The sequence below is a fragment of the Catharus ustulatus genome, chromosome 2 (assembly GCF_009819885.2).
Source record: "Catharus ustulatus isolate bCatUst1 chromosome 2, bCatUst1.pri.v2, whole genome shotgun sequence".
Lineage (NCBI taxonomy): Eukaryota > Metazoa > Chordata > Aves > Passeriformes > Turdidae > Catharus > Catharus ustulatus.
The window spans coordinates 43,699,264-43,722,414 of NC_046222.1; the positions used below are offsets into that span (position 1 = coordinate 43,699,264).

Consider the following 23,151-nt stretch of genomic DNA (forward strand, 5'->3'; position numbering starts at 1 on the left):
ACTGTAGGTAAGAGTCCCCAGCTCAGCATTAAAAGAGAAATATGAATTTAAAGAAGTGAGTTCTTGAAGACTGTAATGCCTGTCTACAATCAGAAGAATAATTAGATATTAAAAATGCAAAATGTAGTCTTAGCTAGTTTACAGTTAATATATTATTAATGAAAAGCTCTTAACACTGGGGAGGAAAGCATTGCTTTTCAAGTATGACAGTAACTCCCGTTGTGTTACTGTTTAATTCCATCTTTTTGTGTCAAATAAATAAATTTAGAATACTAAAATTGCCTAAGGAAATTATATCCATTATATCTTCTATGATACTGATCTTCATTGTAACATCATATTTTAACCCCTTTTTGCAATCTGATAGATATTTCAAAGTTTCTTGCAAGGGAAAATAGATTAGAAAATGACATTTTTCTCCATTTTGCTTGTGTGATCACTCATCCAATTTCCAGCAGCATTGTTCTTCCTAATTCCAGTACTGCTTTATGAACCTGGCATTTAGTAAAAACCAACCTCAGTATGATAAGTTTAATTTAGAGCTTTAGTATGATAGTATAGTAGACAGATGATTTTCAGATTGTTGCTTCTGTTAGAGATCTGCTGAAGCTGGAGAGTTTCATTATTGTTAAAACTGAAGTTCTCACTTCAGCAGGCCAAAATGACATTATTACTATTGTTGTTAGCAAACTACTAGTATTTGTACTGGGGAAAATAAAACCATCAGCAAACATTGGAATTTTTTTTTACTGAATGCAGAATAGATGTCACTAACTTATGGAAGACTCCAGAGAAGAAAAAAATAGAACATCTAATTCAGAGGCTGAAATTATTTAACTAAAAGAAAACACTTGAAGCATGTTGCACATAAAGCATTGCATAGTTATTTAAAAAAATATCTGTGATTCTTATTAAACTCTTTGCCAAACAACCAACCTTAGATACACTTTGCCAAAGTATATCTAAGAAATCTTGAGTTTGTTAAATAAAAATTTCTCTCATATTATTTCAATATATTTTGTTTGCCTCTGCTGAAGCTGTGCAGTTGCACATTCCAATCTTTGAAAGCTGTGCTCAGACTTCCAAGCAGGAAGTCATGCTTATTGCAGTGATTGTTCTTCTCTTCTTCTAGACATTGTAATGATTGTGAACTTGGCTGTTGCTATTATAGTTCCATTAATCTAATGCCAGGCAACTGCAGTTTCATAATTGATGACATTTACAGGTATTTTTCTCCGATGTTTCAAAGAATGTGAATCCAAATCAGAGGAAGTTCAAAGTGAAGTGTAGTCCAGATCTTGCTTTTAAATCATGTTTCCTATTCTCACAAAGAACATAACAGTAATTAATTTCCTGTTATTTAAAAATTTGGTCACAGTAACAACGTTCATCATTTCTTAAAGCACAGTGTAATCCTTATTGACATTTTAATTCTGTTATTTATGTTTGAATATTTTATGTTTCCATGGCAGATCAGTGGCTTACAACTGGAAGGCTGTCGTTTCGATGGAAATCGACTTTCAGAAAATCTGCATGATTCTCCCAGTGTGTCATCTGTTCTCCCTTGTTACATGGCCTGGATTCCACAGGTACTAAATTATTAAAAGCCCTAAACATTCAAGACCCATAATTTGATTTTTTCTGTGTGGTAGCTTTTCAGTATGATTTTGCTGACCTGTTTTCTTTTTGTTTCAAAATAAAAAATCCCAGTCTTTACTAGGAAAAGCAACTTACTTACTTTATTTAAAACAGAAACTTACTGTAATTTTGTTAATATTCTTTTGCTTATATTGCTTGGAAGAAGGCAAGGGCTTTATTTTAGTCATACCTTTTTTTTCTTTGTCTTTTAAAAACATTTGCATATTTTCAAACCTCTATTTAGTAAATGTATACATGCATTTGGGAGTTCATTCCTACAATATATTTTCTTTGCATTTTAAATATTAAAGTAAATTGAAGCAGCAATAAAAAAATACAGAATATGATGTGAGCTGTAAGCAAAGAAAACCTTTCTCCTACTTAAACTAATTTAAAAAAATGCCAGTGCTTGCAGATTTTAAGATGAAAGCAAAGTAATCCAAGCAGTAAAAACTGTTACTGCTCTGCCCTCCAATTGTCATAGCAATCACTGATAAATAACGCAAAAAGTCACATAGAATGTATTCACGGACGTGTCTTTTAACTAAAAAATTGCTTATTATAGAATCCATCCCATATATATTTAGGAAACCCATCCCATCAGAAGATAGCTGGGGTAACTGTGTCCAGGTGTGACTCTAGAGACAGCGTAGACCACTCTGATGGCTTTTGTATATTTTGATAGGTAGTGTGCAAGGATACTCCTGTATCCCAACTTTTTTTTTTTTATCTCATTGTTATTTCCTGCAGGGGAAATAAAGCATTATATTATGTGGAGGCTCTTGAACTTATCAGGGTGTTTTTCTCGGATAGGCAAACATTTGGCAGATAGATGAAGAATTTTTTATCCTCTGGGGAAGAACTTGCCATTGATACCTTTTTAGAAGGGGTTGTTTATTGATTAATGGGACGGAAAATGCAAATCTTGGGGCATCTCTGGGATGGAGAAGGATGTTAAAAAAGCAGTCTCTGCTGCCAGTTTCCAATCTCTTGGCTGCATTGTAGTACAGCATTAGAAGTGTAAAGGTCAACAGATTTAGACCTTGAACATAGAAGTAAATGTTAGCCACCGTCTGCACCATTGCTCCCAGCTTCATTAGGAAAGTACTGAAAATTTTTAAAAAAGGACAAAAAATGAAAACATCCCAAAACCTCTTAGAAAGTTGACCAGTGAAAGATTTTTCAGTTTTTCAGTATTTACAGGGTTTGGTTTTTTTCAGGTAAATAAAGAGATTTCTAATTTACGTGAGAGGTGGTGCATGGGATAAATACAGACTTGCCAGACATTCTAATACATTGGCTCAGTGGTGGATGGTGGAGGATGGTAATATGTGTGGTTTTCCATGGTAACATCAACTGAAAACACATTTTAAATAAGAACTCTACTTGTTCTGAAAGACATTCATATTGTGTTTGAAAGAAAACAGATTTTTTAGTATTTTTCTGGAAAAGACTATTTTTTAAACTCCAAAGGTAGGATCCAAAAGTTATATGAGAAATCAGCAGAGGGCTTTGTCTCTAAAATTTGAAAAATTAGATACTTCAATAATCAATGAATTAAACTTTTTCAAATGTACTTATAATTGAAATGAGTAACAACTGACATCTTTGTGTTGGAAAAAATTATAATTCTTATAAAATATAAGCTGTAACTTGTCAACTGCCCAGATTTTAAATACATAGTGTCTCTAAGGAGAGTTTTTATTAATTGGTCTACCCTTGAGTTGTTTTACAGTCACTCTAAAAATTGACTATAATCAAATTCTGTGCTCAGAAACCAAAGCAGAATTGGATATCATGCATATCTCTTAATTTCATTACCTTTTCTGAGGAGAAGAGTGCATAAAATTGAACATATTGTCTTAGAACACTTAGGTTTTGAATTTGGTTTTTTTTTCTCCATAAAAGCTTCTTTTGAAATCTAGTGAGCAAAAGTATATGTATAATGTAATGCTTTGAAGTAATTTGCAACCAAACTTAATGTAGCTTACAAGATTTTTCTGAGAGAACCCCTGAAAATCCTGCAGTGCTCTAAACAGAATGTTTTGAGCTATTAACATTATGCTTATTCTCATTAAACTGTGAAGGTCTTTTCCAGTTTTAATCCAGTGATAGATCCCATGCTGTGAAGGGTGTCACTAAAGGGGATGGAACTGTCTATGAAGCAGTCTCACAGAGAACTTTTGGACTGTACTTAAGCCAAGGACATAAGGATTTGTGACTCAAAAAGACTTCCACAGAATGTCTTTAACCCTCCAATAATAGGATTCCTTAAAACATCAATGGAATTGAGAAAGGCACAAGTACAGATATTTTGTCCCTAAAAAGTGTAAAAAAAAGGTCTTTGAAGGCAAACTGGCCAGCTTCTGGCTCCCAGGCTTGGCAAAACTTAAATTCTCTGGTTAACATTTTACTGTCTAGCCAGCATTTTGTCTTTTTCAGTAGTATGAACCAAAAGACAATTGGGGTAAGTACAATCCTTCTGAGAACAGCTGAGTTCCTGATTATTAAGTTACTCTGTAGAAATATTACCACACATAGATCTTGTGAGAGGATTGAAACACCATTGCCCAAAAGACAGGGGCAGTTGATTTTCAAAAGGAACAACAAAATTCTTCAGTTCTGGCTTTACACTCCACATGCAAGGCAAAATGCTTGAAACAGTTATTGCTCGCTTGCTTCCTTTTTCCTGTTTTTAGTTATTTTCTAATATTGGAGCATCACTAAGTCACATTTGATGTAATTTGAGTTAAAATGACACTCATTTTTATTTTAAACTCTTTTCTGACAAGTTTACTGCTTTTTTACTTGGTTCTTGAAAATCTGACATTTTCCTGTTGACAGGAAGGGACATTTTGAGTGTGATGGAAAACATGCTTGATATGTATCAGTTAAATCAAACCCTGAACTATTTGCAGTAACTAAATACATCATGGGTTGAAATTAAGTGCTGTAGGAAGTCTAGGCAGAGTCTTTGAGCTAATTCTGTGGTCACACATATGGACAGTGCTCCATGCAAAGCCCCAGGAGGAAACTCCATGCAAGGCACTTTGTAGCACAGACAGCAAGCAGAGAGGAGCAGTTCAATAAAGTAGCCTGGAACGTGTGGGGTAAGATTTTTATGGATTATATTTCCTGCAGTATGATGCTTGCAGGTATCTCAGCTCACAGCAGGGGCTATGCCACAGGAGGAGGGCAGGGTTTGCTGCAGGGATTGGAGGGGGCAGTAGGGCACAGCACTCCAACCTGCCAGGATAGCTGGGGCTCCTGAGCAGCTTTCTCCCTGCAGGAAACTGATCTGCACTTCCCTTAGCCTGGTTTGCAGAAACTTCGGATGTGTCATTTTTGGGAGGGTTTTAGCTGAAGGAAGATTTTTATATGTAGTTCATAGAACCACCCCTGTTATGTAGTTCTGGTGTTAGAGTTACGGAGTTATGGAGAGTTACGGAGTGAGCAACTTTTCTGAAGCCTCTGCTTCATTGGTAATCCTTCTCCTTAGTGTCCTGAGTGAAGACTTTCTTGTCCAAGGTTGCAGTGTCCAAACTGTATCTTAACTTTGCATACCATACCAGTGGAGATTTTTGCTTTCTCATGTTCTGTTGTCTTTTCATGTGATAACTGAGTGTTTGTTGACAGGATGCATATGGTCCATACTCTCCAGAGGAATGCATATCTTTGCCAGTCTACACTAGTGTGGAGAGAGACCGTGTGGTGACAAATATTGATGTACCTTGTGGAGGAAACCAAGACCAGTGGATTCAATGTGGTGCTGCTTTATTTTTAAAAAATCAGTAATCTGAAACTGCATTAACTTGTGAAGTTAAGAGATATTTAAACATCTAATTTCTTACTTAGAAAAAGAGAACTTTAGATTCATTACTTTTGTATTTTTAAAGCAATGGTTTATTAATTACTGTTTATTTTTTTAAGATGTATTCAGATAATTCTACTTGATAGAACTTTAGTGTATCTTTGTGGGATATTGTAAAAATTAATATCAGCAAACTGCTAATTTGGATTGTTTCTCTAGATTTTAATGTGCTGTATTTCTTTCTTGAAATTGTTGAAATCTCTTCTGGATTGCTCAGAAATATTGAATAAAAATTCAAAGTCAGCATTTTTTCTTTGATCTTTTTTCATTATCCTTTTGGAACTGTTATTCATATGCCTCTGTTATTTAATAAAATAAAATTTTAAAACTTACCTTTTGTCACTGAAATTTAATGTTTTACTTGAAGATAAGAATCAGAATAAATGTTTCAGTCTCTTTTAATGATGTTCTACTTATAATTTTATTTCTTTGTATAGGTAGTAAATAATATGACTTTGATGAACTTCATATGGAGTTACAAATTCATGTGTAGTTACAAAGTTAGATTACTGTCATGGATATTATCCAGAACAAATTGAAAAAAAATTATGAAACTGTACTAAGTTCCAGTAAAAACATGCACATAAAAGTCTGCAGTACCTAACAATTCCTTAAATGTAAAAAATAAAAAAAATTAAAAAAAAAAAAGAGAAAAAGATAAAAGATTTCCATAAAGATTTCCATCCAGTTTTTAAACGAAAAACAGAGGGATATAATAGGAAACCCAAATTTAATTTCACTGCTTCATGATGTCTTGGGATGCTGTCATAGTACTGGAGTGCAATTAGACAAAATCCTAAAATCCAGCAGGAAGCAGCATTACTGATGTCTCAACATAACAATTGAAACTGTCTGATTTTTAACTGGAATTGCACACCTCATGAAGGTATTTTTAAAAGCCGAAGGCAAAGCACTTTCTTGGTTTGCTTGGAAAACAAAATAGATGATTTGGCTCTGATACATCTGATAGATTTTATATTAATTCTAAAGTAGTATTTAAATTAAGACTGTATTTCACTTTCCTGACACTTTTCATTGGTGGTTTGAGAGAGAAAGAAGGAAAGCAGAGAAAAGATTGGCCCCATCTCCACATCAACTTCCTCAAGAAAGCATTTTTCTCTCTTCTGTATTGTTCATGCCATAAACTTGGTCTTTTGTCTCTATTTAGAAAGTTTTCCATTTTAGTTGTTCTAATTAAAAGCTGTCCTAAAATAATTTGATACAATTTAATGTACATTTTTAAAACTGAATCCTATGTAAAAGCAGAATAGACTTAATACTTTTCAGATAATTGCCTCATCTTTATATATTTCACTCTGATTCACTGAAGAGTAAAAGGGTAGCAAATTTGGGGAAAAAATTGTCTCTGAGGAAGATTTTGGGGAAAAATGACAAATTCTCCATCAGAGCAAAAGCACTCATGTAAATCTATGTAAAAGCTCTGTAAGCATTTAGAGGGTGACTTGTCCAGAGAAAATTTTCTGCTATTCTGGACTTTCTTGGAGATGAAAAGTTTTGCAGAGGACATGCTTTTAATTCCCATAGGTACCTGTTAAGAACATGATGCAACTTTCTGTTTTGGATCCAACATTTTCATAACCTAGACTGAATTTCAGCTCTCATATATCTCAGTCTGAGGGATCAGTATACTGGCTCTTAGGAATTTCAGCTTCTCTTTTGTGGGCAGGTAGAGAAATACAGATACTCAGCTGTTCAGTTAGGACCAAGATGTCTGGAAAATAATATATCTTTTAATCTACCTTGCACAGAAAGTAATGATCAGAGACATAGTAGGTGTCTTTGATGACCCATATTGCTTGTAATGAAAATAAAAGTCTGCTGTAGTGAGTAGTGTGAATCATTAGTAGAATATTCTGGGAGTTTCCATGTTTTGTTTTTTAATTTTTTTTTCTCCTCATTGTAAGCTTCAAAATGCCTTCCATATTGCCAAGAGAAATATGATTATTTAAAATTTCTCCTTTCAAGTCTCCTCTTGCTATGTATTTAGCCTTACTGATCCTACTAATGTACAGATATTGATCCTATCACAAAGAACAGATATAAAAGAGACTCCTCTAGACCTACCAGACTGTATTTCTATTTCAGGGCCAGAAACTGATTCAATTCCTTACTGATGGCTTGCCTGTATCCTAACCCCTCAGAACTGCCCTATCTCTGGAGGTTTGTAACCTCTTCTATCATCCACTTCTGCCATGGATTTAGAGCTGTGGACTGTTTCTCAGCTTACAGCATTAGGAGTTTTGTTCCCAGACATGCATTCATGCATTTCTGTCAGAGCCCTCTCTTAGCCAGCTTGATTAAATCTCATTTTGTTTGGTTGTCCTCTCAGTTTAGAGCCCCTTCACATTCCTAGAATTGTCTGTTTCCTTCTGCTCTTTCTAAGACCTTCCCCGAGTGTTATGGAAAAAACCCAATCTTCTTAATGTTCAGCTATAACTGGAGCATTGAGTTATATTTTTATTTGGACAGAGGTCCTGTGGGAGCCCATTGAGGCTGATCTTTGTTACAGATGTGAAAGGCTCTCTCTTCTGAGATGTCTTTGATGTCTTTATTTTTTTCAGCACAGGACAAAAACCTGATTTAAATGTGAAGCTAATTTTTCAGCTTGAAATCTAGATTTTTAAATTATGTAATATTTCATCACAAAAAGAACCCCAAATTTTTGGAGCTGTATATTACACTCACAGTGTATTAAGTAGTATGTTTGATACTTATTTTGTTTAAATGATTCACTAATCTTGCCTTCTCATGACTGGAGTTCAAACCCTAATATTTTAGATGGCTCCCAGATGACCTAAATCATGTGTTCCTTGATACATATTGTCTGTTTGCATTGTATAATGTGCTTTCTTTCTACCCAATGTTGTAATCTAAATGAAAGATACTATAGGTAACTGCTACTCTAGGCCATAGGAGTTATGTTTTTGGCAGTAAAAACAGAACTGTGGAGTTTTTATTACCACCAAAGTGCAGCTTTGTATCACATGCATAGGCCATTGAGAAGTATGAATCTGGAAACATAAGAAATAAAAACATCAGAAATGCCTTAATGGTCTGACTGGGGTTTGAAAGGGTCTGTTCTGCTATTCAGTTTCAAGGGTATAGGAACTTGTAAGACTAAAAAGAGATATATAAAGAGATCTTAGAAAACACACATTACTGCTCTGTAAACACTCTCTTTTGAAGACTTGAGAAAGGCAGATCTTCAGTAAGTGCAAATTTTATCAAAAGAAATCAAAGTGACAAAATGCAGAGTGAAAAAACCTTAAAAGAATATCAGAACCTTTGAAAATAATGAAGATTGCAATAATATTTGAATGTCTAAAACACAAATAATTTTTTACAAATACGTTCATTCTGAATTTGAAAAGTTTCTTCCTTTTACACCTGATAGCAATAAAGGTTCTGTGAGATATTGATGCTGTCACCCATTGGAAGGTGTGCTATTCGGTGCATTTAGTAAATTCACTGCAAATCTACTGACACAGAGCATGCTGTGTGCCCAAGCAGATGAGTACATGTTTGTTGAAGAGTCAGACTCACTTTTTGCTATTTGGGGTAAACAGCCTTTCAGAAATAAGACCTATGATGTTGATAGGATACCTCATGTTTTAGTGCCAAGTCAAATTGACTTGGATTTTTTTCCCCAGAAAATTTTTAGAATTTCACTAACATCCAAATGCTGCAGTGGAAAGCAAGTTATGCAAGTTATGCCGAGTATAAATAGCACTGGTGATGCAAATTGTCTTTCCCCTCTGTTTCTTTATTTCAGCTTTCAGACACCAGTACCTTGAACAGCAGTAATTTTTCCCCAAACAGCTATATCATTGTTAGAGTTGAAGAGGGAATTACCTGAACTCCATGCTCAAAAGCATCAAATATGAATTATATGAGTTCTTAAACTGATAGACTGTCTTTCAACAATAAAAATGGGTTTGCATAAATTATACTAAATATTGGCTACCATAATAAAAATGTGCTGCCTTTACCAGGACTAGAAATTTCCATATGAAGTTTTACGTAGACATTTTTAATTCCCTTTAATTTTTACATTTTTAATCCTTTGAAAATGAAAGATGTGAATAAGAAACTAGATGTGGGAGGGTCTGAAGACCAATAAAGAGTGCATCATGCTTGAGAAAACAAACCTCTGTGGGTTCTTATGCTGTGTTCTCCTTTGAAGGTGTGCAGCTTCACCAGTGCACTGGGCTTCTTCCCAGATGAGAAGCTTCCCTGGGAACCCATCTGCCTGGGAGGCCATCCTGCTCCACCTCAGCCCATGCCTCAACCAGTGAGGCTGCATAACTTGGCCCCATCTCCTGGACCTGTTTTTCATTTCGGATACTGAAGCTCCTTACAACAGAGCTCACCAAATGGATGTATTTTAACTGCCTGTCTTCAAGATCTCGATTTCTTACTTCTAGGTCTCTTAACCTTTATGTAAGATACCTAGAAAGCAACTGAAGAGGGTTTTTTGACTATGTACATTTGATGCAGAGAGAGACTTTTCACTGGCCTATTTTAGAAAATCAGGAAGCAAATTTGGTGTCACTTCTTTGAGCAGCTTCACAATAATTACTGCTAATGTGAGCTACAGCATGCCACAGGAATAGTTCTTAGGATATGATCTTTGTGGAAATTGAGGTGGTTATTTCCTTTTATTTTAAAGTTGAATTGATATGCTTAATTATAGCACAAAAATAATCACAATAGAATACACAGAGATCTTTGCACAGTCTAGTTCTAGAATGGGTGTGTAGGTATGACAGGCTAGTCCATGCAAGAGTCTGGGTATTCACCCTGTGTGAGAATATGCTGCAATTCTGCTTTTTCCTCATGAAAGCAATCTGCATTGCAGTGTCTTGTCCAACACATAAATTAACTGAGAGTACATGTCATTTGAGCACAGTGTAAATTCCCTGTCTGGTGTTCATTCCTGCTGGGTGATCCTGTAAAGGAAGTTGCCTGAACTGCAGTAAGCAGATGCCCTAGGTGGAAGTCAGATCTGTGAACTCTAACTGGGAGCAGATTCTTCAGAAGTGTCAGAATTGCTACTGCCTTTGCATCTCAGGAGAGAGCAAGCTGGCCCAGCTCTCTTTAGAAGTCTTAGATAGGTTTTCTGTCATTTTCTCCCAGTGTTAGATCCACTTAATTTTTCAGGGCAGCAAGTATGGATTCTTATTAACAGATCAGCCTCGGAAAACATAATTAGTAATCATGTTTATGAAATGTTTCAGGTAGGCAATTTCATTGTCAGAGCTGTCTGACTCGACTCAGCCCCTGGCAAGGTGAGTTCTCATGCAATCCCACATGGTAGCATTGCCATGCCTAAGAGGATTTTCCAACACTTTACCTACGGGATCGAGATCGGGAAGAAATGACAATGTCTTCAGAGCGCTTTTGGGATGGGCACAGTCATATCAGCATTTCCCACTAGGTGGTACTGTGGGCTAGACCCTGGTGAGAGCCTGGCACAGGGGACTGAGGTGGGTTTGGAAGGTAAAGACAATTTATGGTCTCTACAACATTGCATCCACAGTCCTTTCCAAAGGAAAATTCTTACAGCAGTGCTGAATAAGCAACTACATCTTAAAAAATGCTTCTAGTTAGTTGTGATGTAGTTCTTTTCAGAAGTAAGTGATTCAGCAAGTGAATTTCTCCTTCCTCCAAGACACCTGGCTTGTGCAAGCGGAAAAGGCACTGACTGACCACTCTGGCCAGCTTGCAGCTATTTCTGTACACCTTCAGTGTCTGCACAGGAAGAAGAAACAGTGAGGAGAAGGGTGCCCTTGCAGCATGGAAGCCACCAGGCTCCTGCTCTGTCAGGCAGAGTGTGTCCAGCAGGCTGAACAAGGTGATCCTTCCCTGCACACATCTGGCATTCTGGGCCCTGTGCTGGCCTCCCCAGTGGAGACACACACATATTGGAGCGAGTCCAAACATGACATTGGAAAACTTGAGATAATTCACCAAGATCCCCAGGGGGCTGGAGCACGTGACTTATAGGAAAAGGCTTAAGGAACCAGCCTGGATAGAGGTAACTTTTATGGGAAGGAATTATTGGCAGCTTGCCATTGCCTGCATGGAGGTTATCAAATTTCATGGCAGGAGGACAGGGGACAAGATGTTATAACTGCATACAGGGAAAAATATTCTTCCCCTGAGGACAATCAGGCACAGGTTTCCCAGAGAGTTTGTCCAGTCACCATGCTTGGAAGTATTGAAAATTGAACTGGATAAGACCCTGAGCAATCCATTCTGACCTCAGAGCTGACCCTGCTGTTGGGGACCTCCTGGTGTCTCCTCCAACCTGAAATGTATTATGCCTCTGTGTAGTTGATTTGTTACATGTTCATCATTTCAAGTACAGTGTATAAATTACAGTAAGAAAATAATGTCATTCTACTCTTTCTGCTTTCTGCTCCATACAGAAATGACCTGCAAGTCCTTCAGTTTTACTGCTGCCTCATAAGCTATCAGCAAGTTCAGGGGTTAGTCAATGGAAAATGAAGCAGTTCACAGAATAAATGGATGAATGAAATGTTAAACCATAATAGAGCAAGCCAAAAACAATTTAGAGGAACCTCACTTAAGGCATAAAACCAAAAATAAATGTTCTGAACACTTCAGAAGCAAGATGCCTGCTAGAGGAGTATTGGGTTATTAGATGAAGTGCAAAAAGAGTACTCAGAGAAAGCAAGAGCACAACAGAAACCTAAATTCTTTGCATCAGAATTGATTTCAGAGAACTGAGTGTGGCTGTCATACTGGCATTTCAGTCTGTAGTTTTTAAATAAGGGACAACCCTTAGAGATCATCTTAAGCTCACCTTTCAAAATAAAAAGTTTTAGAAGAAACTAGAAAATATTTATAAGAAATGAGTTATTACGTCCTCATCCAAGAGTCCTTAAGAAACTCAAGGAATTCCAGCACAATGCTGTTTCACTAGTCAATATAGGTGTCTAACCTATCATTTAAGTGAGCTGTGGTTCTGGGGAAAGGAAAAGTTCTCCTTTTTTAAACAGTCTTCTATAAAGACTTTCTTCTATGTAAAGCCTACTGAAATTGTAAACCAAAACAATGTGATACTCAACAATCTTAAAAACAAGGAAGGTCAGCATGGATTTTTTTGTAAGCCATTTTTTAGCCTTTAGAAAAGCTTGAATTTATTGATGGAGTCAGAAAAAATAATTTGATACAGTATACAGGGATTTGCACAATGTGGGAAAAGTTGGGGGAAAGGAACTAAACTGTACAACAAGAAAAAATGAGAGAGAGAGAGAAATGGAGAGAGTGAGTAGTGTTGTTCCATTTTACAACAGCTGAGGATCTCAATTTCTTATTTGATCTTTATGAAGGCAGGAATCCCAGGCCAGAATATTTGCTGTGGCTCTTCAATACAATGGCATACCTCTTTAAGGAGAAGTCTGCATTAATTTTACAGCTTTTACTACATGCTGTGCCCAAGGGTAGGTTATCTTTAACTTGTGTAACATTTATGCCTCTCTCTTAGATGATGTATGGTTAACCCTTCCTTCCTTCCTTCCTTCCTTCCTTCCTTCCTTCCTTCCTTCCTTCCTTCCTTCCTTCCTTCCTTCCTTCCTTCCTTCCTTCCTTCCTTCCTTCCTTCCTTCCTTCCTTCCTTCCTTCCTTCCTTCCTTCCTTCCTTCCTTCCTTCCTTCCTTCCTTCCTTCCTTCCTTCCTTCCTTCCTTCCTTCCTTCCTTCCTTCCTTCCTTCCTTCCTTCCTTCCTTCCTTCCTTCCTTCCTTCCTTCCAACTCATTTGATATGTGATTGGCCATTAAGGTAGATAAAATGAGGGAAAACTTCACTGAAATAGGTGTTAGGAGAGAATGAAGAGTTTTTATCACATCTTGGCAGTTATGATCCAGTTCATATCAAAGAATAGACTTTATCACACCTGCTTCTAGGATTGCCTGGAGCAGGAACAGCAGAATCACAGGAATTAATACAAATGAAAGTATCCTGACTGCACTTCCTGATCAACTCCTGAAGTAACAAGAAACAGGCCTGAAGGTTTCAAGCTGATCACTTCCTAGCACAAAACTGCTTCTAGGAGTGAACTGATGAGATGTGAAATTTGTGTTGCCACAACCAAGTCAAAATTACCCTGTCCTGTGTCTGTGATGTCATTGTAACTAATCCCTTAAATCTCATTTTTAAACATCTTAAGCTAGATGTTTGAAATACGCTTCATTCTACCATTATTGAGTTAATTGTTTTTCACTTGGTGGAAATGAAAAGGTCCAGACTGTTGAAACTGGAAACCAGCCTAAACTGAGGTAGTAGAAAACTGATGCAGATTTCAAAAAATGCAAGTGAAACATGGCAATTTCCTAAGGAATGGGAAGGTGAACAGAACAAAATTAAATAAAGCAAAAGCTAAAAATTAAGGAGTAAAAACCCCAAGAATTATTGAAGAATCCCAAATAATGGATTTGCCATGGTTGTTGAGGAATTGCAGAGTGCTTCACTACTGGAATGTGAAACAACTGCAGTCTGAAGAGCCAGCCACCCACTGGCATCATACCAGCTACCCTGAAGAGTTATCCACACTGAAAAATCTATCAACTTGATGGAGAATGGTAAGCCTTGTAATCCAGAAAATACTTGTGCAGGGGAATAATGCAAAGATGAGTTAAATTTAGCATCCAACTGGGTGCTGCTGTCATGAATGGAAGGTGACAATTGCTGGTTTAGATCAGGGCTATATGTCAATTGCTCCTGTATGCTGCCCCTCCAAATGGCTGGGGAAAAAGAAAAAAAAGCTAATGCACCCAGCAATGGCCAAAAGCTGTAAAGTAAAGGCATGTATATCCTACAAACTAAAGGTATTCATTTTTCCAAAGGGCAGATTTCATTCCCTTTCCAATAAAACGTGTGTTACCCAGACTATCCCTGAATGTTCCTGTGATATATATATATGTATGTATAGATCTTCTTCAAGTTGTCTGAAATTTTGAGCCTGAGACATACTTTTGAAAACTGGATTTTCTTTTGAGATTTTTTACTTTATACATGTTTATGATAGCTCCTCTTAATAATTTCCTCCCAAACAAAACAATCAGCCTTTCTGAGTCTGCTCATAGGAAAAAAAAGTTATTTTCCATCTAGCCATCTTCAACTGATTTTGCTAAGTTTTCTGAATTCTGAACTATCTTTTTCTTTCTTTTTTAATGATCAGGTGGTCACAAAGTTTCTGGTAACACCATGTAAAATTTTTGATTTTATTTGCTATCCATATACTACAGTAAATTGCTTCCCACAGGTTTTATATCCTGTTGAACAGCACTTTCTCAGTCCTTTTTCATGAACAAGACAAATATTACAATGTGAAGGGCTGCCCATCTCCTTTCATTAAATGATGGGAGCTAAGCCAAGATCCATTAAGCAAATATTTACTTATTCTTGCCATTTTAATTTAAAGGAATAGTAAATTTAAATAAATATTTACAAATTTGAATTTATCTTTTAATTTTAAAGTTATTTATGAATAGATCACGATTATTTCCCACCTACAGTTGGAACTGTTTCAGACGTAGGTGTTTTGCAGAGATTTTTTTTTTCTGAAGAAGTACTCAAGATAAAAGAAATATTAATTCTTAATTATTTTGCAACAGTACCAGTTTCTGGTGTAGCAGGGTCCCTGTACTCTGGTTTTTTTTGTTTTTCTACCTCTGTCCCAGGTGGAAGATTCCCTCTGTTCCCCAGAGGTTTCAGCTGCCCAGAGGAGGCACACATCCCTTCCCAGTGCATCCAGGCTCCAAACTTTTAACAGAACAAAAATGTATTAGTAAAGAATAAGAAAAGGCAAGAACTATATTTTCTTTCCAAATTGCAAACTGCTTTTATCTTAGCCTATTACAAACTTGTTTTAACATCAAGGAGGATATTTGCAAAATATAGGAAGAGCCTTGTGGTGCTTTTCTTGGAAAGCCAAGAAGGAAGTGACACATCTGTTGAAGGACTATCTCTGCACTGAGCTCAAAGCTTCTGCTACTGAATGTTGCATTGGATCCAATGAGTGGGTTGTTTAATCCAGGTGAGATTTTACAGTAGATCTCATATGATCAGCCCAGTTGGTTGGAGCATGGTGAAAATAATGAAAAAATTGTGGCTTTGACACCCAGACTCAGTCAGAGTTAGACATGAGGGTCCTTTGTGGGTCCCTTCCAATTCAGACTCAGACTCAGAGTATTCTGTGATATGAAAGAAGTTATTTGTTGACTGTATTCCATTATGACCACCTTGAAGACCTGTCGGGGCAGTGTCATTAACATAAATCATCAAAAGGAATAATGCTGTGGAAAACTTGGAAATTTCACATGAACGCTCTGAGCAGCTGTAAGTCAACATGTCTCTATTTTCTTCAGGGAAATTGTGCTGGTTCACATCAACTGATGAAATGTCTCACTGAGTTAATTTGACCTTAAACAATTCTGTGCAGTGGGGGCCATGGCTGTGGTGAGCAGCAGAACTTACTGGCTGGGGTTTTTTGTGGGCCTGTTAAGAAATTTATGCTGATTTCTTTTTCCTTTGGAAAATTATGATTCATTAGAACATGACTTCTGAGAAGGAAAGTATGTTGAAACCAGTCCTAAATAAGAGATTAAAAAAGAGGTTTTAACACTTAAGACTGTCCCTCTAGGATTGCTACAATACAGAAGTTTTTATCCTTCAATTCATAGGCATTTTCTGTTTTGAAATCTGAATATATTCCTCCATATCTAAAAGAATACCAGTATAAATGAAATACCAAAACCACCAATGGATACCAAAATAAATTAAATGATACATCGGAGATTTATCTAAATCAGTTTCTCTAAAAAATTATCCAATCACAAAATAAAATGTCTTCAAACACTTAGCACTAAAATGATATATCAAGACAATTAATTTGCTTTGCTAACAATGATTTGATTTAATCCAAGACACATGAGTGCATTTTTTGTCAACTGACAGTGACATTCCTGCGATGGTAAAATTTACTTTCAGAGTCTGGCCACTTTCAATGTACACACTGTAGCCTTTACTCCAAAAAATGTGACTATGATTTCAGATTCCTTCTGGATAAATTGTCTGCCAGCTTATGGCTCCAAAATATGTGGCACTGGAAATTCCACTCCCACACTATAATAGCATGAGCAGTTCAGATCTATGATAGAAGTTGCAGTCACTCTCTTAGAGAATGTGCCCTGGATTTTTATGCTGTTTTGTCCCTAAAGATTGCTGCAATATGTGGGGTTTTCTGGATACAGAAGTATAAAAAACATGTATTGCCAGACAAGCAAGAAGACTAACAAAAATTTCAAATTCAGTTAAAATAGCTGTTGCCCACAGTACAAAGTACAGAAAACAATCTGAAACCACAGACACCAATATTTCCTTTCAGAATTCAGAATATGGGATGTGATACTTTGATAATTATGGACAGGACTTTGGAAGTCCCTCAGGCTCATTAATCCTCTGGAGTTATGAACCTTATGAAAAATCCTTCATGAGCATTTGGTAGTCAGCAAACCCCAGGTCTCTCAGGTTTTTGCTGAAGTGTTGACACGGGCTTTTTACTTCGGAAAAATACCAAGGTGTTTTTCTCTACGCAAAACCACTCTCATTGGCATTTGAGAGTTTTCCAACCAAAAATGGTCCGAACTGGGAGCAGATATGTCTTTCATGTGGCCTGGCAAGTCATCCTCATCTGTTAAGATGTGACCTAAAATACTGGTGTAGTTGTGGGTCCCGAGAGCCTTGCCCCAGTTCCTTGCACCACCTGGGAGGGGTGGCAGGGCAGCTGGCTCTGGCACCAGCTGTTGTGGAACACTGGGCTTCGCTCACCATTATTTTGTAGCCCCCAATTTTTTTTCTTTTATTCTTTTTTTTTTTTAAGTGTAAACATAGCTGTCTTTTCATTATATGCTGAAATTAGTTTGTAAAATAGATGGAAGGAAACATCTGAAGGCAGGTAGGCTATACCATCAGGTGAACCAGGGAACTAGAACTCCTGTCAGCCTAACCTCAGTGCTGGGAAGGTCATGGAACAGATCACCCCGAGTGCCAACACACTCAGCACATGCAGGACAACCAGGGTATCAGGCCCAGCCAGCACAGGTTTGCGAAAGGTGGGTCCTGCTTGACCAACCTGATCTCTTTTTGTGCCCAGCTGGCCCTCTCAGTGGATGAGAGAAAGGCTGTGGCTTTCATCTACCTGGATGTCAGTAAAGCCTTTGAACCACGTCCCACAGCATTCTCCTGGAGAAGCTGGCTGCTCGTGGCTTGGGCAGGTGCACTGTCCAAGAGGGTGAAAAACGGGAGGCTGCGCTTTGAAGTGTGCGCGGTCACTCTGAAAGACAAATCAAAAGCCACTGAAGACTGGTAAATGTTAATGTTGCATTGTGCTCAAAAGAAGTGAAGTACAGCCTTTGTAACTCAAAATATGTGTGATTTTTCCTCCTTTTGCTTTTTTCACTGGCTTTTCTGTGTTCTTCAGTGGTTCAAACACCTTTCAGTAGCGATGGGATAACTTATCAAAAGCTAACAGGTCATGCATACAGAGCTTTGGTAGTAGGAGACAGACCTTTTAATGTTATCCAAACACAGATGAAATCAACTGGCTTTGGAATTCTTTTCCTCTAATTCCTCATGTCCAACTCAAAACCTGTAAGGTTCCCAAAAGAAGCACTTCAGCCACACACTTCATTGGTTTCTTCTGGTCCTGTTGGGCACAGAGGGGCATTCTGCCAGAAATAGTTGCAAATGGCACCATTCCTATAAAGGACAGTGAAAACTGTGTTTTCAAAACCCATCAATTGTGACCAATTCTTCCTAAAGATCTCTTGGGCTTTCGTGCAGGAAGAATAGTTGACAGGATATACAGAGGCAATAAAAACATTTAAACATTGTCAATGCATGAGGCTACAGAGCCATGCAAGCTGCAAAGCCCCAGTAGCACATCTAGACAGTGAATTTTGACTGGAGTCCTGCATGCTTAGAAACAGTAATGGGCACAGGAAAGGGTGGAGGCAGTAAGTGCTACCATTGTCCATCATAATGAAAATGAGTTAAAAGAGGCCGAGAGGCTTCTTTGAAACCTGTGCACCGAGGAATGCAAAACATGGCAGGAAAACCCAGTGCCTGCTATTTCTCCCTTGTCTCTTCCTTTTCAGGAGTTTCATACAATGGAGATGACTTACCTCAATAAATTGCTCTATTGTGAACTTTTATGTTGCATTGAATTAGATTTTGTATTCTGTTTAACAGAGCTAAAATAATAAATTAGAGGATAATTAAAAGAGATGTCTTCCTAAAACATAGCTGACACTGGCAGAAAGGTTTCAAGATAGATCAGCGAAGCAATATATTAAAATTACTGAATAATTGTAATATACAATAATTATTCAATAATGTAATGGTTAATTCTCCATAGTGATTTCTTTGGAAAAAATGGATAGTAGCAAGGGACAGTACAGAAGAATACAACAGATGAAGCCATATAATTCTTCATCAGGCAAGTGCTTTCCTGCCATCATAGTGACAAGGTGAGATCAAGTATGAGAAGAAACAAGTTCATGGGTCAGAGACAGGGTATGGCCTCACCTGCATTGTTGAAAACTGGATTAACTCCTATAGTCAACACAGATGTGCTGCAAAAATGAGGTCTGATGTTGGCTATGAGAAGTTTTGTCCCAAGGTATTGAGATGCATTCCAGCTAATTTGAAGCAGGAAAACATTTAGGCCAGGATGATTTGCACCAGACAGTCTGACATACTGACTGAATGGAAACTTGATTAAAAGCAAGGGCTATAAGAACATGTTCAATATTTAGGATAATAAAAAGACAAATTAATTAAAGTAAAACAAAAACCACAAGGCACCCTGGGGCTATATTACACCTTGCAATGCTGAGTATCTTTGTATTATTGTAGAATCATGAAGTGTCAGAATACGCTGAGCTGGAAAGGACTCACCAGGGTTATCAAAGTCCAACTCCTGGCCAAGACGACCACAAGAGTCACACCATGCATCTGAGAAGATTGACCCAATGCTTCCTGATCCCAGACAGGCTTGGTGCAGTGACCCCTTCCCTGGGGGGCCTGTTCCAGTGCCCAGCCACCTCTCTGGGTGAAGAACCTTTTCCTAATACCTAAACCTCCACTGACACAGCTTCAGGTCCTGTCACTGTCACCACAGAGAAGAGATCAGTGCCTGCCCCTCCTCTTCCCCTCATGAGGAAGCTGCAGACTGCAATGAGGTCTCCCCTCAGTCTCCTCCAGGCTGAGCAGAACAAGTGACTTCAGCTGCTTCTTGTATGGCTTTCCCTCCAGACCCTTTACCACTTTCATAGCCTTTCTTTGGATGTTTTCTAATAGCTTTCTATCCTTCTTACATTGTGTGTCTGTTTTTGTCCCTCAGCCTCACTTTACTTTCAGTCCAGAAGCAAAACAGATCAGAAATTGCATTACCTGTGATGTTTGTCCATGATGACAATAGTGGTTCCCCATCTTGGTGGCTGTCTAGGCACTGCTTTAGGAAGCAGCATTTTTACAAGAAAAGCAGGATGCACTATTTCTCTTCTCTTACAGGTTTGAAATACATAATTTTCTGTATGTTTGTTTGCCTTTCTCAGGATGCTTGTTGCAATATAATCTTGGTTCTTCCTAGTAATTTTTAAGGTTTCATTTGTGTCTAAATGATTCAGTTAGATCCAAGTTGCCCTTTAAAAAGCGTAAGTTAACTTCTATTTTTTACAGAAATTGAGGAATTTGATACCTAGAAAAAAAAATTCATGAGCACAATTACAGATGGATGTGCTTGGTGGAGAAATAGTTTTATCCTGTTAAGGAAAATGCATTAATGCAAATGTGAATACGAGAAGTTATTAACATGAAAGGTAATCCCATCTCAAAGCTACTTACAGAGACACAAATTATTACCCAGTCTTTATAATGCTGTAAATTGTGTCTGATTTGAACTTCATTTTAAACTCCATGGTGAAAATCAAAATTTTCAGTTAAATACAAAAGCTTAAATGAGCATTCAGCACAGAGGAGAGAGAAGACTGACAATATACAATTTCACTGAAGCTTGAGTGTGCATAGACTAGCACAGTTAATCAAAAACCCCACTCATCTGCCAACTCTTTATGAATTCATCAAAGCTCAGCAGAGAGTTATCAGCACAGAAGATTCATACATCAAGGCTTCAGCTCTGGCTTCCTTGACATCCCAAGCAGATTAGTCTGTGACAGATTTCTGTAGCCCAGCAAGCATCCCAAAGTGGAGCTACAATGGAGATGACAGGCAAATTCTTGGCATCTGATGTCACGTCCACTTGTTCCAGCAAAGCCAACAAGGTTTCACTAAGGTTACTGAAGTTGTGCAGGTTTAGGAGCTGTGTTTTTATTCACAACATGACAGGACAAGTCCTCAGCAGCTCGATGCAGGCAATAACCTTTCAGAGACCACATGAATAAATAAATCCCCTTCAGACTCCTTTCAAAACAGGCACGTGTCTCCCATGAAAACAGAACCAAAGGAGGGGCTGGATCGCACATAAATGCTCAAAAATGCTCTTTCTGTCCTCACAAGGCATCCCAAAGGACATCACGACATACTTCTCAGTGCCTCAAGGAAGCAACAGTGGAGCAATTATCTCCTCATGTGTGTGTGCCTCATGCAGCTGATTCTGGGCATGTACTGGCTGGATGCAGATGTTTTGGTCTGGGTTTGAAGCCAGGCATTAAGGGGCGTGCTGCCTGGAAAAATCCCATGGTATGCCTACATAGGAGGTCAGGCAGTCTTTTCTAGCACAGGACTAGGGCTGAGGTAGAAGAAAAGACCATCCCTCTATCTGGGGATCTCAGGACTAGGCTCTGGGCAGGAGTGAGTGTGCCCATCTTCCTCTGGAAGTGAAAATCCCCAGCCTATTCATTTTGCTTCTCTGTGTGAGACTGTAATGTCTCTGTCTGCAAAGATACCATCATACCCCATTTTTCTGTGGCATGGGTGCAAAGCCACCACTTCTGGGGTTGTTCGGCCTGGAGAAGGGAAGGCTCTGGATACACTTTATTGTGGCCTTTCAATATATAAAGGGCACCTATAAGAAAGATGGAAGGAGATCTTTTAACAGGACAAGGAACAACAGCTGCCTGAAAGAAGGTAGGTTTAGACTGGAAATAGAATTTTTGTGATGGTGGTGAGGCACTGGAACAGAGAAGGTGCAACATCACTGAAATTGCCCAAGGACAGGTTAAATGGGGTGCAGAGCAACCTAATGGAAAATGTTCCTGTCCACTCCAGGGGATTGGATTAGGTGAATGGTCCCTCCTGCTCCAAACCATTCTATGATTTTATGATCATTGAGAATTTGCAAATGGATCCAAGACTGTAAATTTACTAAAAAACCTCATAGGTCATGGTAATGGCAAGTTAATAGCTAAAGCAAAAGCCACGCACACAAGCAAAGCAAAACAAGAAATTGGTTCCCTACTTCCCATGGCAGGTGTTCAGCCATCCCTAGGAAAGCAAGGATCCATTACACATGTGGCTTGGTAAGAGAAACTCCATCACTCTAGATGTTCCTCTCTTTGCTTCTCCTTCCCCCAGCTTTCTATGCTGAGCATCATGCCATATGGTCCGGAATGTCCCTTGCGTCAGCTGTCCCGGCTCTGTGTAAGCCCCATTTGGCCATTATGAAAACATCCCTCAGTTATCAACAGTTACCAGCACAAATCCAAAACTTAGTCCAATACCAGCTAGTAAAAATAAAATAACCTCTACCCCAGCCCAAAGCAGCACACTTCCTTTTACCCTTCCAATTGTCTTCTGCATCCCACAGGTCAAGACTGGGAAAGAGTCTGTCTGGGGCTCAGCTGCCTGACAAGGCTGAACCACACTGGTTCATGGTGGTGTGATGCTGTTCACAGGATGAGGCAGCAGCCAGACTCATTTCAGTGTTACCTTGTAAGGCTCCTTCAGTGTAAGCTGTCAGGTATTAGAAAAGGATGATAGATCAAGGTGTTACAAGAATCTATGGAACGGTAACTTTCCTGTGCAGATGACTGACCAAGCATCTCCACATACAGAAAGGGAGAGAATTCCATGCCTTGTTACTTCCTCCAACACGCCAAGCAGTGTGAATTACATGGGTTGCATCAGTCATGTCACTCGCTCAACAGAAAGTAAATTCTCTGGAACCAATATACAACTTGTACTAAAGTCACACCACTCAAAGGAATATTTTAGTTACAGGGCGTTTTCCACTTCCCTCTGGTAAAAATAAAATCAATACATAAACAATTAATTTATCAATGCTTTTGTACATAAGCTTAGATTTACTGTACATGCTGGAATTATAAAGAGTAAAAATTCTTGAAAGAACAGGCATAAATCTGCAAGACATTCAGCAGAACTTTCTTCCACATTGATACTCCACAATGGACTGAATAGATTTTAAAGGTGTTTTTCCTCAGAGATTGCTGCACTTCAAAGGTCTCAGACTAGTGAAGCCCATTCAAAATGGAATTTAAATGCCCGTGTAAGTTTAATGCAGAGAAAATGGTTTTCAAATAGCGATGAGGATAGATACATGAAAAAAAGATTCCT

At 38.1% G+C, this 23,151-nt stretch overlaps 1 protein-coding gene across 2 annotated transcripts in view; it reads left to right on the forward strand.

Moving 5' to 3' along the window:
- DYNC2H1 (dynein cytoplasmic 2 heavy chain 1) overlaps window positions 1-5,841 on the forward strand; it is a 154,930-nt gene extending 149,089 nt beyond the window's left edge. For both annotated transcript variants that reach the window (XM_033051487.2, XM_033051488.2), the window contains exons 88-89: window positions 1,473-1,589; window positions 5,275-5,841. In XM_033051487.2, the coding sequence (XP_032907378.1) occupies window positions 1,473-1,589; window positions 5,275-5,433 (276 nt within the window). In that variant the 3' untranslated portion in view covers window positions 5,434-5,841. The remainder of the gene's footprint in view (window positions 1-1,472; window positions 1,590-5,274) is intronic.
- The last annotated feature ends 17,310 nt before the right edge of the window (window positions 5,842-23,151 follow it).